The sequence below is a fragment of the Nyctereutes procyonoides genome, unplaced genomic scaffold (assembly GCF_905146905.1).
Source record: "Nyctereutes procyonoides isolate TBG_1078 unplaced genomic scaffold, NYPRO_anot_genome, whole genome shotgun sequence".
Lineage (NCBI taxonomy): Eukaryota > Metazoa > Chordata > Mammalia > Carnivora > Canidae > Nyctereutes > Nyctereutes procyonoides.
This window is the reverse complement of record NW_026575141.1, coordinates 2,267,091-2,283,506: the sequence shown is the minus strand read 5'-3', so window position 1 is coordinate 2,283,506 and position 16,416 is coordinate 2,267,091. Positions and strand designations below refer to the sequence as shown.

Below are 16,416 nucleotides of genomic sequence, written 5' to 3'. Positions count from 1 at the left end.
GCCATCCATCTGAGATTCTGTCCCACGTCACAGGCCTCCAGGGAATCTTGGACTCAGAGGCAAGAGAGAACTCTAGATTCACCTTGCCGATCCTTGCCTCGAGGCAGGAAGGGAGAACGGAAAGGAACCCAGCAGCCACGTGAATGGGTGGAGGAGAAGCTGGGTTTGCAAGCGGTGTGCCCAGCAGGGCTCCTCCCTGGGGAGCCCCAGGACTCCGGCCCCGGCTGATGGCTTGGGGAGCATGTGTGGTCTGAGCTGGGGCCAAGGGAACTGTAGCCGAGCACCGGAGCACCGGAGCAAAGTAATCCAAGCGCCGGCCGAATCAAAGGAAACCGATACTTGACATTACAAGCTGGCAGGGCCTTTTACACTGGCTGGGGAGACAGCCCAGCCCGGTGTGGAGTTTCTGGCCTTCTCCTTTCTGCTCTCAGCCCTGAACTTGCCTCCAACTTGAAAGGGCTAATTAAAGCCCACAGAAAAATCAAAAGCTTGTTATCTGCCTCCATGACTCCCAGCCCTGGCATTAGCCTGCCTTGCAAAGCTGTCGTCCCTCTGTTCTCTCCAAGGCCACCATGTGGTCTTAGGACCCGCAGCTCTGCAGACTTCCCTCATGAACTTTGCTTTTTGTATTGTGGCAGGGGGCAAGGGCGGGACAAACACCTGCCCATAGGCAGCCAGGCTGATCTCGGTGGCTGATTCTACTCCCAAAAGCCTCACCCGAAAAGACAGAATTTGAGCAAGTTTTCTACAGAAAAGCATCTACAGGAAAAAATAGCCAACCCCTCTGATCTCAAAAGAACTAGCTGTTTCACAAGCACACTGTGTAAACTTGCATTTCTGAACATAGGGTGTGTGTGTACGTGTGCAAGCTGGTAGGGGCATTGACTGCATGTTGTGCACACGTGCACGTGTAGATATGGTGTGCGTATGTGTGCATGAGTGTGTGCAAGTGGGATTTCCTTCTTCAAGAGGCAAGGGAAATTTCCCTCAAGTGCTGCGTCTGACTTTGTTTTCCAAAATATGTGACCTTGGGCAATTCATTCAACTTGAAGGTTGAGACCAGAGGGTCTCCAAGGGCCTTCCCCATGCCAGCTTCCTACCATCATCCCCTCCAGGGAGCTATGCTTGGATGTGTAGTATACATACACCCAACACAGCCCCTGGCCTGTGCTTCATAGCCTGCATTTGGGAGAAATCCATGGCCCCCCAGTTCATAAACCTCTCCCCTCGACTCTACTGAGTGGATCAGCCATTGCCCCAAACCAAAGGCTCCCAAAGATACGTCACCCGCTAGGGTTCAGCAGGTACGGTGGAGTCCCCTCCACCCTCTCCAGCCAATGGTGCCTCTCCCATTTCCTCTGTGACACTAGGGGACTCTTGGCTTCTTAGTACCTCCAAGAAATGGCATCTTTTAGTTTCAGCCCAGGCACCTGGAAAACTCACCACTGAAAACAGCCTGAACCTAAAGGTTAGAATACCAAAGATAAACCCTTCCTTCCTCTCCATCTTTCCAGCGCCGGCAGGAATGGCCTCCTCACAGGCTGCCTGGGTGCAGCGCCCCGTGAAATGTGCTTGGCAAGTGGCCATACTTGATGAAGGGAAACTTGGACTTTTAAAGCCAATCAAAATACAGTTTCGTACTATGGAATTCCACCAAAGTTGGACTGGCCATCAAGAATCACATACTTCTACTTGTATGTGAATTTTCCTTTCTTCTCTCTACGTTAAGATTACAGGATGGTTTTTTCCCAAACCAGGGTCATGATCTTTTAAGTGAATGATAAGAAGGGGAAGCACATGGACACAGGACATAGAAAATGCTCAGAATGGAGCCTTCTAAGCTACTGGAATCATTTTAAAAATGAATAGAAGTCCAGCCACAGCAAGCGGGGTTACAAGTGAGTTCAGCTGGGAGAGGCAGGAGGCTATGTCCCCTGTTGCACCTGTGACCACCCAGCAAGGCCCTGGAAGGCCTCCTAAACCAACCCTTCATTCTCACCTTTTTCGGTTTCCTCCAGCACTCGGTCACCCACTACTGTTCCAAGGTTGCTGGGCATATCTCTTCCATGGAACAGAACAGTACACACAGAAGATTCTTACTATATGCAGGCTTCTGAGCAAGCTCTGCTTTCACCTCTATGCTCACTGGACTCCCACCCTACTTCTGCTCTCATTTTGCCCTTTCCTAAAGATACTCAAGAATTAAAAACACAATGTCCCTGAAGTTCTAGATCTATCCCAAATGTAGCCTGACTAGCTCATTCCAGTAATGGTTTTACTTTAGCTCCCAGGAAAGTGATTTGCAGGCATGGTCAGTACGAAGGAAGGGGACATGTCTTGTGCAGAGCACACGATAATCTAGCCTTAACAATGCCCGGTACATGTGACACCTATAAAACATAATTCCCACTCATTCCTAGCATGCCCTCCTATAACCATGAGCCAGTATGGAACTGAGAAAAGCGCTCAGTTAAGAAATCTGCCTTTCAGCAATACCTCCAGCTCTGATAAGCTCAGTGTCATAGCCATAGCACATTGGAGCTTGTGCTGATCTGAGTCCGGCGAGACCCAGGGACGGAGGTACTTGTCTCACATGCAAAATGGGATGGGTGACTCACATCCCATGGAAGCCACAGGCCAGAGTCCCCCCGCCACACCACACCATCCCAGCCCACAGGCCCTCCCCCTGACTCACCGCACTGCTGCAGGGAATGTCCTTCACCTTGAGCCAGGCTAGGTCCAGCGTACCCTCCCCCCGATAGCAGGACTGCAGCCGCTCCTTAATGCGATCGTTGATCTGCTTCAAGATGAAGATGCACAGGGCCGACTCATCCAGGGATTTCATTTTCCGCTTCTGGCCCTTGGAGAAGACAGTGAAGAGGAGGTCATCCTCTGGACGGACTCCAAGGGTCTGGGCGAGCACAGCCCCGGCTTTGGACAGGTAGGCGGCCTGCAACAGGCGGTACTCCACCCCACTGCGCTCACAGCCAATGGGCACCTCCACATAGGAGTTGAAGGCGGTGTCCTCCTTGCAAAGCCTCACGAGCTTGGATGTATAGACCTGCTCCTTTGTGGTGGAGCCTGGTGGAGACACCATCTCAGGCTGAAGGGTCAAAAAGTAGACAAAATTGCCACTGCTGAAGCCATAGACATAGTAGATATCAAAGTCAGGGATGACGGTGAAGGTGTCCGAAGGGATTTTAATCATTGAGGCCACAAACTCATCATGGAAGACATAAGCGAACATGCCATCTGCCTCTGAGTTCTTGGTCAGCCTCCGGCTGGAGATGGTAGGGAAGTACTCCGGTTTGCCATCCACGGCTGTGGCAATGAAGAGCTTGTCGTCCAGGTTGCTGTAGGAGACGATCACTCCAAAGACAGAGCCGCTCTCGTTGACTCCCGACAGGTAGTGTTCCTTCTTGTGAAAAGGCTCCCCCAGCTTGAAGAGGTCCTCCAGCCTGAGCAGCTTGCAGATGCCTTGATACAGGCTCCCACAGGCAATGAGCCTGTTCTCCTTATAGTCTATCAGGAGCATCTTGTTGACATTGTTGGTGGTGGTCAGGGGCTCGTTGCACGTCTGGACGATTCGGGGTGGGTAACACTTGGGGTTGTCCTCGTCCGGCCCCGTCTGGTGGGTCACCAAGACCTTCAGGTCACTGGAAAGCTTGTAGATCCGGTTGACGGCCCCCAAGTAAATGTGCCCTGTCCTCTCGTCCACCACCAGGTGGTTGAAACCCTCAGCTGGCTCCCCACGGAACGTGACAAAGGACCGCTTCTGTGACAGCGGGGCTGGCTGCCGGGGGAGCAGAGTGGAGGAGCCCATCCCTACCATCAGGAGATGGGAGAGAAAGCAAGTCCAGTTCCAAGGCATGGCTTTCATTTCAGAAACAGGTCCTCCTTGCAGCGTGGTAGCACTCGGCACAGGAGTCCCCTCGGAGGGCCAGGACTCAGGAGGAAAGGCTCCCTGTGGGGGAAAGCAAAGATGTGATATTGGACAAGAAGAATAGTGGTTTAGTTTCACCTCACAGCTTAGGCCACTGGACCCCGAAAGCCCTCTGCACATGCCAGGACACAGAACTACACTGGAGAAGCCAAAGACCAAGGGACTCTGCCCCCATGTGTGTGGGGGGACAGGCAGGGCTGGGTGGCAGCAGTGCCAGGAGGGCGACCTCAACAATAACAATAATGGTAATAATAACAATAACAATGATGATGATGAGGAGGAGGAGGAGGAGGAACAGACATGGCCACCCAATGCCTGGCTTTGTAACAGTCACCGTCCAGCACCTTCCATAGACTGTCTCATTCCAACTCACAAACCCTTCAGTGTTGCCTCTCTTCCACCTGCCCCTCTAGACCCACTCTCTGCCCTTCTCTGTGCCCGGGAGGCTGAGCTGTATGGACTGCATATCTGTGGATTGCTGACCCTGGCGCCTGGTTATGTGCAGCCAGTTGGGAACATGAGCAGAAGGCTGACAGGAGGGGGACAGGACAGGAGGATGAAGGTGGGCTGCATGCTCTGGCTCCCACCCTCCCCCACAGGTCCCAGTGGACTTGTCTTCAGGTTCTGTGAACCACCTCCTGCCCACCCCCAGTTGGTCCTAGAGGAGGTAACGGGGCCTCACTGTTCCTACTCCCAAATACTGCTCTGCCTCTGTCGGAGCCACACCTTTGTGAAGGGTTCCTATATCAACCTTTGCACAAATAACCGGATTTGTGCATGCTGTTTCCTGCTGGGACCCTGACTCGTAGTCCTCTGAATTGGGATTGCTGTCTCCACTGCAAGGCTTAGGGAAGGTTTACAGCCTGCATAGCTACAAGTGGTAAAGGTAGATTCAAACCCAGGAGTGCAAGTCTACAGTGGGTTCTCCTTAACTGCATCCATCTCGGTCTACCCCAGCCGGGCACAGGGGAGGCTGTATACCAGTTACTATCTATGCACAGCACAGAGTGCAAACAACCCTTCCTCGGGGGCTGTCGGTGACACCCCAGCCCTCTGGGTTGACACCTACGCTTCTCCTTTGAGCCTCCCCACTGCCAAATGGTGCATGAGGCCAAAATGTAAAAACCACATCCTGGCTCTCTTGCACCACAGCAACAACTAGTCCTCGGGGTATGCTGCCCGGCTCTGAGCCCTGATGTCATTTTAATGAGGCAGATCCTGGCTGCCTCCCCTATTGGGGCCTCCCCTGAGAGGTTTTCATTAAAGGGAGAGAACAAATGGTTTGAGAAGTGGTCCAGTAAATAAATAAATAACTCCCCATGGAACAAAATAGCTCTCGGTCCTAACAGTCTCCTTCATTTCTACTCTAGAGGACGGCGTCATATTCCTTCCTATTTGAGAGAAATCGGGGCAGGAATGGCCCACATCCAATTTGGGGGCATCTCAGCTTTGTGAAACTTCTCGTGTTCACCCCCAAATCCTCAATAACGGGGTGGTGGGAAGAGGTAGAGCAAGAGAGCCCCCACGGGGAGAGTTGCAAGTTTCCATGAAGACGGAAGAAAAGAAGAAAGTCAAGACTTGACGTTGTCAACTGAAACCCTGACAGAAACCCCAGGCCTGCTCAAATGCACGTAAGAGGAGCCCTGGCTGTGTAGCCACGGCCCAGGACAGTCCTGCCAACCCAGGGTCTTCATTCACTCCCCCAGGTGACAGATACTGGCACAGGGTGCACACGGCATGTGCAGAATGCTGCGGGGTCCCAGCACAGCCAGGCTGATTGGGCCCTCAAAGAACCTGAGGTCAGGTCGGGTAGGTGCCACCAGAACCTAACTTATGCAGACAGCAAAATGCTGCATGACAGATCACAGAATGCTCAGCAGGTCCCATGAGGAATACTGACTCCTAGCTCGGGGTGAGGGAGCAAGGAGAAAGTGGTGGGTGGCATTAGGGCCTGGCCGAGAATGAAGGGAGGACCCGCAGAGCTGGAAGGTCTCCTCGGGGAGGGGTCAGCGTAGCAAAAGCCTATCAAACGGCAGGTACACCAGGGAGAGTCTGGAGATAGGAGACAGGGCTCAAGGGAAGCCCTGGGCCTTGTCAGGACATCGCTGCCAGGTGGAGACTATACACCTGTGGCAATGAGGAGAGGCGCTTGAAGGAACAGAGCACAGCCCCCCAGAGGAGGGGGCCCACGCTTCCATCGATGTAGCCTCCGCAGGAGGACTTGGGTTTGGGGCTGAGGGCTGTGGGCTGGGGGACCTGCCATGCTCACTGGTGAGTCCAAGTGCCAGGCCCATGCTCGACATATAGCTGAGACTCAAGGCCTGTTCTCTGATTAGCAGAGGGCTGGGAAGCGAGGAGGAACGTCATTTGCCACAGCTGGTCCCTATACCTGCGCGCCCACCCCTCGCCTGCTCAGCTCAGCTGTCTGCTGGGGTCAGAGTGCTCTCACCTGCTTCTCCAGTGAGGTGACGATAACTCTGTCCAGGGCAAGGGGCTGATAAGTGGCAGAGCTTAGGTTGAAACCCAGGTTTGTATCAAACCGCAAAACCTAGAGTCCTTCTAGAAACACGCAGTTCTGAGTCCAGAATATAGAGCACGTGGAAGCCTCTTTTAATCCACATAAGGCCTCAAGCAGAAAAGCCCCAGGACATCTCCCGGTAACACCTCCCCACCAGCTCCGCAGGAGGAAGCCAAGCCCCTGGGACCCACAGGGCATAGCCTGGCAGGTAACATGCAGCAGGTGGGCACTGCCATCCACCTCTAAGAGCGTTCACGATGGAGAGCGCCTGGCACAGGGCCTTCATCCTGGCATGCCCTAAGTACTTATGAAGTGAGACTTGTTCTTGTTGACAAGACTGAAAGGAGATGAACAGGGTTAGGATGATGATAACAAGGTGGTACCCGATGGCACCATCTCAGTTCGCGCGATGAGGACTTGGGATGGCTCATCTTGAACTGCCTGTGCAAATCCAAATATCAGAGAAGAATCTAGAGGTTTTTCATCTCAAAGAGGCAGTTCAGCGTAAAGGTTTCCGATCCTTGATTTTAAAGACAAGGATGCTGTGATCCAGAGAAGTTAAATGATTTGCAGCAGGTCACATGGTGAGTTGAAGGTGGGGGCGGCATTAAGCTCAGGCTTCTGGACTCCCAGTCCAGTGCTCTTTCCATCACCTGCAGCCTAGTCTTCCAACTTTGTTTCAACTCGCTTCAGCACCTGCTCCCTGGCCTTTGTCTGGAGGAGCTTGCTCTTTGGGTGCCATACGCTCTGCTGGCTAACACAGCTCTCAGAACACTGCTGCCAAGAACCCAATTCCAGCAGGGCTGGTAATCTCACTCCAAACAGGCAGGTGCCAGTCAGGGCTCAGCCACCAACTCTCTGGAGGGACCTTTCTGCAGTCCCTGTATCAGAACCTGGCAGGGACCGGGAAGTGTGCCTGCCATACCCCGACCTTACTGTACACACTCACAGACCCACATGCCAATCAACAGTTTTCCAGTTTGCAAGAAACAAGGCAAGGAAGCCTGTAATTATGAATTTATGGAGCAGAAAGCTGCCAGGGCTCTTCTTCCATCTTCTAGATACTGAAATGAGACACAGTTATGCATCTCAAACATTTATCATCCTCATCTAAGGATGGTGGCACCTCGAGAGGGGGGAACCCACAGTAAACAGTAACGTGTGATGGGAATAACCAGCCTCGCATTTTACACTCCACGGAAGGACTGATTAGAAAACAAGTAACAGAGAAATGTTAGAAAAAAGGAACAAGCAAGGGTGTGGGCTGCAGCTTGCCTCCCCAGACACCCTGCCGGGCACCACTGCAGGGGGGACCCCACCAAAGTGCCTATGCTCCCCCAGCTCCAGCCCCACAAGTAGGCAGAGGGCAGAGCAGTCAGCCCTCTGCCCCACCCCCACCCCCGGGGGCTGCCTGAGGCTGCTCTGTCTCTGCAGGCTGGCCTGTCAGGGCAGCTCCATTCCAGGACATCTGTCTTCTGTCCTCATAAGTGGGGATGCAACCTAGGAAACCCTGCTCCCAATTCTAGGTCCTGCCCACCATGTCTTCCCCAGGTCATCAGTTAGATGGCTTTAAAACAAAGTGCTGGAGGTGGCATTCAGCCCATCACTGACTCTTAAAGGCAAATGATGTGACTAAATCACCCCAAGATTGCCCCAAAGGCCTCGCTGAACTAGCAGAGTGGGCAAGTCGCAGAAGGCTGGAGAACTGAGAGGCTCTGAATCGAACCCAGACATACCGCCCTTTTTCCCTTCTTTAAAATCAGATTTTAATGCTGAATGATCTCAGGGGAGATGAGACTCATTTTTAGAAGCTGATCATCATTTTGATTAAAGAAATTGGGGCTGTCTTTGTTTTATGTGGCAAGTAGTGTTGAAGAGCTCCAACTAATTTTCATGAAATAGCACCATCCTCTCAGGTTCCTGAGTGGTAGACAAGAAAGTTATTATAGACTAGTTTAAAATAGCAATTACCTCACGAAATTACCTCAGAGTTTACAAAACGGTTTCATATACATTGCCTTGCTCTGATTTTATTGTTCACGACAACCCTGTTAGGTAGAAGAAATATTTGTAAGTGTGCCTCCTCTACAAATAAGGAAACCGAGGCATGAACAGGCACAGGTCTGGGCTGAGCTAAGACAAAGTCAGGCTGGAAGGACCTTTGCTATGGGATGATAGAACATTCTGAAGATACATTCTCAGATGGTGTTTCACAAGACCATCTCTATGACATACCACAAATCCAGAGACCAATTGAGGGGGTCACACATGCTTTTTAATGAAATAAAAAAGAAGGGAAAAACAAGGCTATGTCACAGTTAGGAAGGATAACCACTATTTAGCACCACTTTTGTTTCAGCCGTATATACGTGTGCTCCAATGTGGTGTAAGTGCGTATCGTACTGTGAGTTGTTGGGATGGTTAATTTTATATGTCACCTTGGCTGGGCTATGGTGCTCAGACATGCAGAAAAACATTATTCTGGGTATCTCTGTGAAGATGCTTCCAGATGAAATTAATATTGAAATCAGTGGGAGTGGGGTGAAACAGACTCCCCCCTATAAGGTGGCCATCCAATCAGTCGAAGACTGACCTCCCTGAGGAAGAGGGAATGCTGCCAGCAGACCCCTTTGGCTTTCTGCTGAGTCTCAGGTCTGTGGGTCTACCATTGCAGATTTTAGATTTGGAGCCTCCAATTGTACGACCTAATTCCTTAAAACCAATCTCTCTGTCTCCCTACACACACACAGTTTTTGTTTCTCTGGAGAACGCTGACTAATACAGGCGTGATCAACAAAACGTTTGAAAGACACTATTAAAGATGCTGGACATCTTTTATTTTGCTACCAATCATTTATCCTCTAGGGATCCACCTCTTCACCCTCTCTCAGCCCAAAAGCTTCTGGGAAAATGGCCTCCACCCCAGTCCAAGAGAGAACACATGACTGGGTCCAAACCAATCAGTACAGAGCTGTGGAACAGTGAGGGCAGCAGGGGAGGGGGAGTGTCACGGGGATTGGTTCAGGGATGGATACTTAGTCTGGTCAGAATCTCTAAGAGGCCACAGGCTTTGGATGAGAGTGCTGAGGAAAAAGTTCTAGGTCTTCCATTGGCTGTGACCTTGGAGAGTATGCACCTGAAAATTGTGGGTACCATACTATAGCCATGGGGGTGGGGGGTGGGCAGGGGGGCCTGAACAGCATGAAGCCCAAGCACTGAGGAGAGCAGCGCTGAGCAAGAGCATGGAAGTTACTCGATCTCAGGTCCTGGTGACATCACACAGATGTCTGGATCAAGTGTGCTGAAACCAGCTCTATGCTTACACTTTCCAGTTACACAAGCCAAAAATTCCCCTTTCACATAAGCCAGTGTGGGTTCTGGTATTTGTTAATGAAGGAATCCTAACCCATACACAGAAAAACCCAGCCTCTGAGCCGAAAGACTAAAGTGTCTCTCACCACATCCTCTCTAATAGACTATTCTTTCACAGGGAAAAGTAAGCATGCCAGAGATCCCCGCGTCTCACTGGCCACAGAGCTAATCTAGAATTTGCAGGTAGTGAGGCTTTATCTCAGGCGAGATTTGGGTGTGTAAAGGTGTGTGTACGCGTATGCATGTGCTGACTTTCAGAATCAAACACAGTGCTCCTCTGTCTGCTGGACATTTGCTTTGAGGGCTGTGCTTGCATGTGTCTTCGGATGTTCGCCACCTGTCCATGCCTCTGCATCTTCTGCATAGGAGATTTACACTTCCCTGGGATCCCCACCTCATCTAGGATCTTATCTTCAAGGAATCCATCTCTGACCCTGCCTCTGATGTAGGAAGCCCCTGTGATATGTTAGTAGAGGAATGAATGCCCACCAGCGTCTCACATTTTACAAACTCCGTTGCATTTGTCCATTAATGCTGTACCCTTTCTAACAATATGAGGTCCTAGAGATCAGAAATTATATATTTTTCATTACTATTCTCTCCAGTTCTAAGACCAGAGCCTGATATAGAGCAGGCTCCAATAAATGTTGGAGAACACATGAATGAATGGATGAATAAATGATGAATGAACAAATGAATGCCTACTCGCCTGCAGCGTGTCGGCAATGGCAGCTGGGATCACCTATAGCAAAAGTACAATGCAAATCTTGGTGTTGGGCCACTTGCTGAAACAGTGACCAAATTCAAAATGCTGGTTTTACCCTGCTCTGAACCAGGGCTTCTAACTACTTAAAATACTCAGTTTTGTCTGCTTAAAGCATGACTTCAAATGCATCAGGGGAACTATATCTTTCATACAGGACTTACAACAAAAACTGCCAGGCCACCAGCTGGAATATTGTAACAAGTTGCCTTGTATCCACAGATCGGACTTTGAGAACCGTCATTTATTCAGCAGAGAAAATCAGCACAGACTCTGTTGAGGAGAAAGAGCAGGGCCTTAAAACAAACTTGCATTGAGGAAAACTTAGATGATGCAGGAGACTTGGTTGCTAGAATCAGCATGCATTCTTTCATTCACCCAATGAATGTCGATTGAGCAAGGACCACGTGAGGGGCTCTGAACTGGCTGCACGGGGTACAGATACTCAAATGCAGAAGACAGTCCCCCCTCGGGGCACCTGGGTGGCTCAGTCAGTTAAGTGTCTGCCTCTTGACTTCAGCTCAGGTCATGATCTCAGCTCAAGTCATGATCTCAGGGTCATGGGATTGGGCCTCATGCTCTGTGCTCAGTGCAGAGCCTGCTTGAGATTCTCCCTCTGCCCCTCCCCCACCATTCTCTCTCTCTCTCTCTCTCTCTCTCTCTCTCTCTCTCAAATAAATAAATCTTTTTAAAAAAGAAAAAGAAGAAGATGAAGACAACAGTACCCCTGCCCTCTGGGGGCTGGTGGTCTCTTATAGGACCCTCCCGCTGTCCGTCTTTGAGGTTATCTACAGTCATGATAAGTTCTGCACTCACTACAAACCAGGAAACTCACTCCCCTAGCCTCCTCTCCTGGGCCACACTAGACGTGGTTCAGCTTTTGTCTGGGCAAGGCTGAAGGACAGGAAGCTAACGATCCACCAAAAATGTGTGCTTCCCCATCCATGTGGCCGATGGTGTGAAGTGGTTGGTAAGAGGTGGCCGCCAGCTACGGCCCACCTGCCCCAGCCTCTATGTTTTCTCACAGTATCCGGTGTGACCCTGTGAAGAGTGAAGAAGCGTCATGGGTCCACCTCCACACCAAAGCAGGTAAGACAAGGATATGTCTTCCGTACAGAGCCTTTCATTAGTTGGAGAAAGAGGAGTCTGAGGCTCTATGGGAGGATGGGGCCTAGAGATGAAAGCACTCATTCGCCAAGGCAAGAAAGAAACTATCACTGGAACAAGGCTCTGAAATGGTGGATTTGTGTGTCATAGCAGTTGGCAACACCCTAACAGGGGCAGAAACAGCCAGCGCGTCAGAGCAGGGATTCGAAGCCCAGGCTGGGCACTGTGGGGGCCCTGATCGTTGTAGTACACGAGGGTGCCTCTAGGGGGCAACCCTTTAGGGGCCAGCGGCCCCCTCCTGGTTCCCAAAGCCAGATTGCAAGTAGCTGCCTCGACAGGTACGAGATGACCGCGCCACTGTCCATAAGGCAGAAAAATCTTCATGCTCCTCAGCGGCCCTTTCAAAGTTTGAGGGCTGGGGAGGCACCACGTGTGTGCTGCTGAGGGCCGGGAGGGGATGGGCACACAGCACAGCTCTCCCATTTTAATTCAAGGAACACTAGACAGCCACTGATCCAAATTAGCAAAAGGAACAAATGCCCTTTTCAGATTCCCACTTGAGTCTGTAATCTCCTCAGTTAACTAACCAGTATTTTTTCCTGCCTGCTTTTCTTTTTTTAAAAAAAAAATATTTATTCATGAGAGACATACAGAGAGAAGCAGAGACACAGGCAGAGGGAGAAGCAGGCTCTCTGTGGGGAGCCCGATGTGGGACTCGATCCCAGGACCCTGGGATCACGACCTGAGCTGGTTGAAGGTGGACATTCAACCACAGAGCCCTCCAGGCGTCCCACTGCCTGCTTTTCTCACATTAAACTCTTGGTTTCCAGAAGCAGGAGGTAAGAATCGTTATTTTATTGTTCTGAAGAATTACTATTTACATGGGACGTCTGTGGCCTAGTTGTGCAATGGTGCCTCCGAAGCCTGCGATGGCCCCGCGGCCTCCCTGCCCCTCCTCCTCATCGCTGCCTCAGAAATGAGGGCCACATTCATAAAAGGAAAAGGGCCTGAGGGTGTGAATGTCGCAGTGCAATCCATCACGACCGCTAGGGGGAAAAATCAAGTCAAAGCAGCTGTCCTCCCAAGAGAAGGTCACAGCACTGTCATTGGACAGTCGTGTGTGCACGGGGGACTCTGAAAGGTCAGCGTGGCCATAACCCAGTGCACAACCACAATGCAGCAACAGCTAGAGCAGGCCGTGAGCCTAGGAGTCAATCCGTCCAGTCCGCTTTCCCTCTGCTCTGCTTCTGTTCTCTTGAGCAATGAGAAATGTGGCCCTGGCGGCTGGGGGAAGGGCTGGAGAGGGGCATGAGGGATGGGGAAGCAGAGTAACGGGGACCCGGCCCGCAGGCTTCAGAGTCCTTGTGCCCAGGCAACCAGCCCTGGTCCCCAGGAAATTCAGCACCAAGCTCAGCAGCTCAGGGCGCTCTTAATCCTTACTTCCCAGTTGATTAAAGGGGGGTTGGGGAACCGTGATTACCATGGACAGAGCCTTTGGAAGGAGCCTAGAAGAAGCCTCTGCAGGAGGGTGAGTGTGTGAGCCGCCCCATTCAGAGATTAGGGCGTCCCTGGACCCCTGAGGCCCCCCATCTATGGTTTCCCCTCTCCCAGGCCTCCCCGTCGTTGGCCCTGAGGGAGCCCCCCAGGGACAGAACCACCTTTCCCTGGCCAAGTCTGCCGTGTTCCCAGCAGAGCTGAGCGGGAGCTTCGGCGAGCCCAGGCAGCCCAACGTGGAACTCTATTATTACATCGCGGCAGCCCTTTATGTTCCAGACACTGCGCTCCGGGTGGGGGAGTCGCTAAGCAATGACTCTCTTTACTCCAAGTCTGGCTGTGAGGCTTTAAAAACACAACATTCTCAAGAGCGGCCTGAGCTGGGAGGACAGAGTCGTCAACTTTCCAGTGTCTCATTTAAAGAAACAGGCTGGCCAGGAATTTGGGGTCAGATGCCCCGGCTGGACTTGGCATCAGTGTGGTCACTCTGTCTGGCCCCAACCCAGAGCCCAGCCCATGAGGAGTGCTCTGCCCAGGGGGGCTGGCTGCTGGCATTCTGAGGGTCCCCATTGCCTCTGGATGTACAGAAGTGGAAAGATGTCATGGGGTGGTGCTCAGGACACCCCCAAGCTGTGATGAAGGGAGTGTCTGCTGGTACTTTTGCTCCCCCAAGTCCTGGGTGGACACTCAGGTCCCAGAGGAGGTACTGGGAGTCTACCACATCCTGAGGACAGTCATCGCTCCATGTAGCTCCTCTGGTGGCCATGGCCTGGGGAGAGGTGGATTGAAGCCTTGCTCAGAGGCCTGATTTTCATCTGGAAGGGACAGCTCTTCCAGCCACATTTCCCATGGCCTTGCCATCCTCTCTGCCTGGACTCCCAGCCTGGCAGCAGTAAGCGAAACCATGATACATGGCTTCACCTCAACAAGCTCCTCCTCTCCAGACCCTCCCCTCCTCTCTCAACCAGGGGAAAAAGTCAGATCTCCTTAGCCCACAGTCGGGGATGGTTGATGTGTCAGCCAAAGTCACCCATCAGGAATGGTCATCCCACCTGGTCACAGTCCTGCTGCCCTTCTTTCTCAAAACCTTAGTTTCTCCACCTGTAAAATGGTGTTTCTGGAAACAGGATGTTGAGGCAAGAGAGATCACCAAGTTTCTTGTTGGGTCAGATCTAGGAGAGGCAAGAGTAAGGCACTTAGTCCTCAGGGAAGGCAGGCCACCACTGATGTTGGGAGGGTTCCACCAAAGTCGCATGTAGTAGAGTCACATGATGGTGCCTATTACAATACCCCAGGGGGTAGGGGTATTGACTAAAAAACAAAAGGCTGGTACTGAAGTTTCTCTCTCGAGGCTCTTTGCATCTTTGCATAAATTGGCTTTGTAGCGGCCTACATCTAAGCTGTGGGGTGCCTTGGGAGAGGCTGCCACGGTCTGGATTCCACAGCCTGCCCTCTGAGGACACAGGGCACTCATCTGTCAGGTGGGCCTCGATCACCCTCCTTGAGCCTATTTTCTCTCTCATAATAAGGGAGGCTGGAGTGGGATGCACCTTGTCAGCTCAGGTCCTGGCCCATTGCACCCAGCCCAGTCCAAGCGAGCAAGCTAACCCTTCAGGGAGGGGCCTTCACTTCTTCTGGCTTCTGGAGACTTCCACCCACAACAGCTCTCTGAAGAGTAGGCAAGAGTCCTCTAGGCCCTGACACTCCCCCACCCCAACCAAGGGCTTAACTTACACCCGTGCTAGAGTGATGCTGTCCATTTCCTTCCCTCCCTTTAGCAAGAAAACAAATGAAAACAGGAATGAAGATTCCCTTCTTTAGACAAGTGTGAAATCTCTCATTAGACTTTGCTGAAAAGGATGCTAAATACAGGGTGCTGGGGGAATCCAGCTGGAAGCCCATCGCTCTCAAATCCTTGGGCCTCAGCATCTCCCCCAGTTGGCACTTGGATCCCCAGTGGCTCCCTGACCCCTGGCCCTGTCACTGCCCCCATCAGAACCACCCCCCTTTCCACCCACACAGTCTCCAAATAAGGAAGTCACTAGTTCCACCAATGAGTGGCACTGTGAAGGGGCAGCCCATTGGGCGTGCGTTTGGGCCAAATGACAGTGCTTCTGTTGTCATTTAACGTCTAGTGGGAGGGCCCTTTCCCCAGTCCCCTACTTGTCCTTCTACCTCCTCCCTTTCTTTTTCAATTCCAGGGAAAATCAGGAAGTGAACAGTTGTCTCCCTTGCTGGTCTATATTCATGTAATTAGTGCTATTTAATTCCACGATGAGCCAAAGCTCATAAAATACAAAACATATTTCAGCTGCGTGCCGCAAATCTTGGCAGAAGTCTCCCTTGCAGCCGGAAGCCGAACAGAGCTATATTAGCTAAAAAAAAAAAAAAAAAAAAAAAAAAAAAACCACACTCAGAATGATTGCAACAAAGTTTTGGGGCCAGATACTGAGACCTGGAAATAAGCAAGGTAGCCGAATAGTAGGTTTTCTGGCTTAAAGTTTGGAAATAATTCCATCACCATGACAACACAGAACTTTTAAATGTTTAGTATTGATCAAGTCATGCTAGGATAGTATGCTATTCCTTCTAAGGAGCTTGTTGGTGGCCTTCCCCCTGCTTATTTCCATGTAACACAGAGTCACACTGCTTCCTCACCTGCTGGGCACACGCCTATGAGTCAAACGACCAAAGAGACATGTGCGATTTCTGGCAACAATTCTAAATTCGCTAACACATGCCTAAACTCTTGATTCCTGCTCTGCCCACCCTACTCTGCTGAAACCTCACCCTACCTCTGTATTTATACCAGCAACTTATGAAGCAAGGGGCAGAAAATCTTAATCCCCCATCCCATTGCCCTTTCACAAGTAAGGCACAGAATGGTGAAGACCCTCAGATGCCATTCTCCAAGGCATCCATCACTGTAAAGCAGCAACAGAACATGGTTTTCAACAAGTCAACCTCTGCCCCAACATCAACACCAGGCCCTCTTGCCTGCACCCCTGACAGGACTGGGGTCCTCCGCTAGCACTCCTATGAATTAGTTGTGTTCTCCTCTCTGTCCAGGTGACAAGAATACAGATGGGGCATATTGCTGCGAGGATCCAGGGCAAGGCCAGCCAGAGGATGATTCATGTTGGATACTGCTGACACCCCCTTTTGGGACCTGCTCAGAAGTTGTGCCACTGGGGATGCAGGAAGGCCAAGAGATGGATC

General features: G+C 51.4%; 1 protein-coding gene across 2 annotated transcripts in view; it reads right to left on the bottom strand.

Annotated features, from left to right (window-relative positions):
- PLXNA4 (plexin A4) overlaps nucleotides 1-16,416 on the bottom strand; it is a 425,241-nt gene that overhangs the window by 357,162 nt on the left and 51,663 nt on the right. For both annotated transcript variants that reach the window (XM_055307458.1, XM_055307457.1), the window contains exon 2: nucleotides 2,696-3,964. In XM_055307458.1, coding sequence (XP_055163433.1) covers nucleotides 2,696-3,880 — 1,185 coding nt within the window. In that variant the 5' untranslated portion in view covers nucleotides 3,881-3,964. The remainder of the gene's footprint in view (nucleotides 1-2,695; nucleotides 3,965-16,416) is intronic.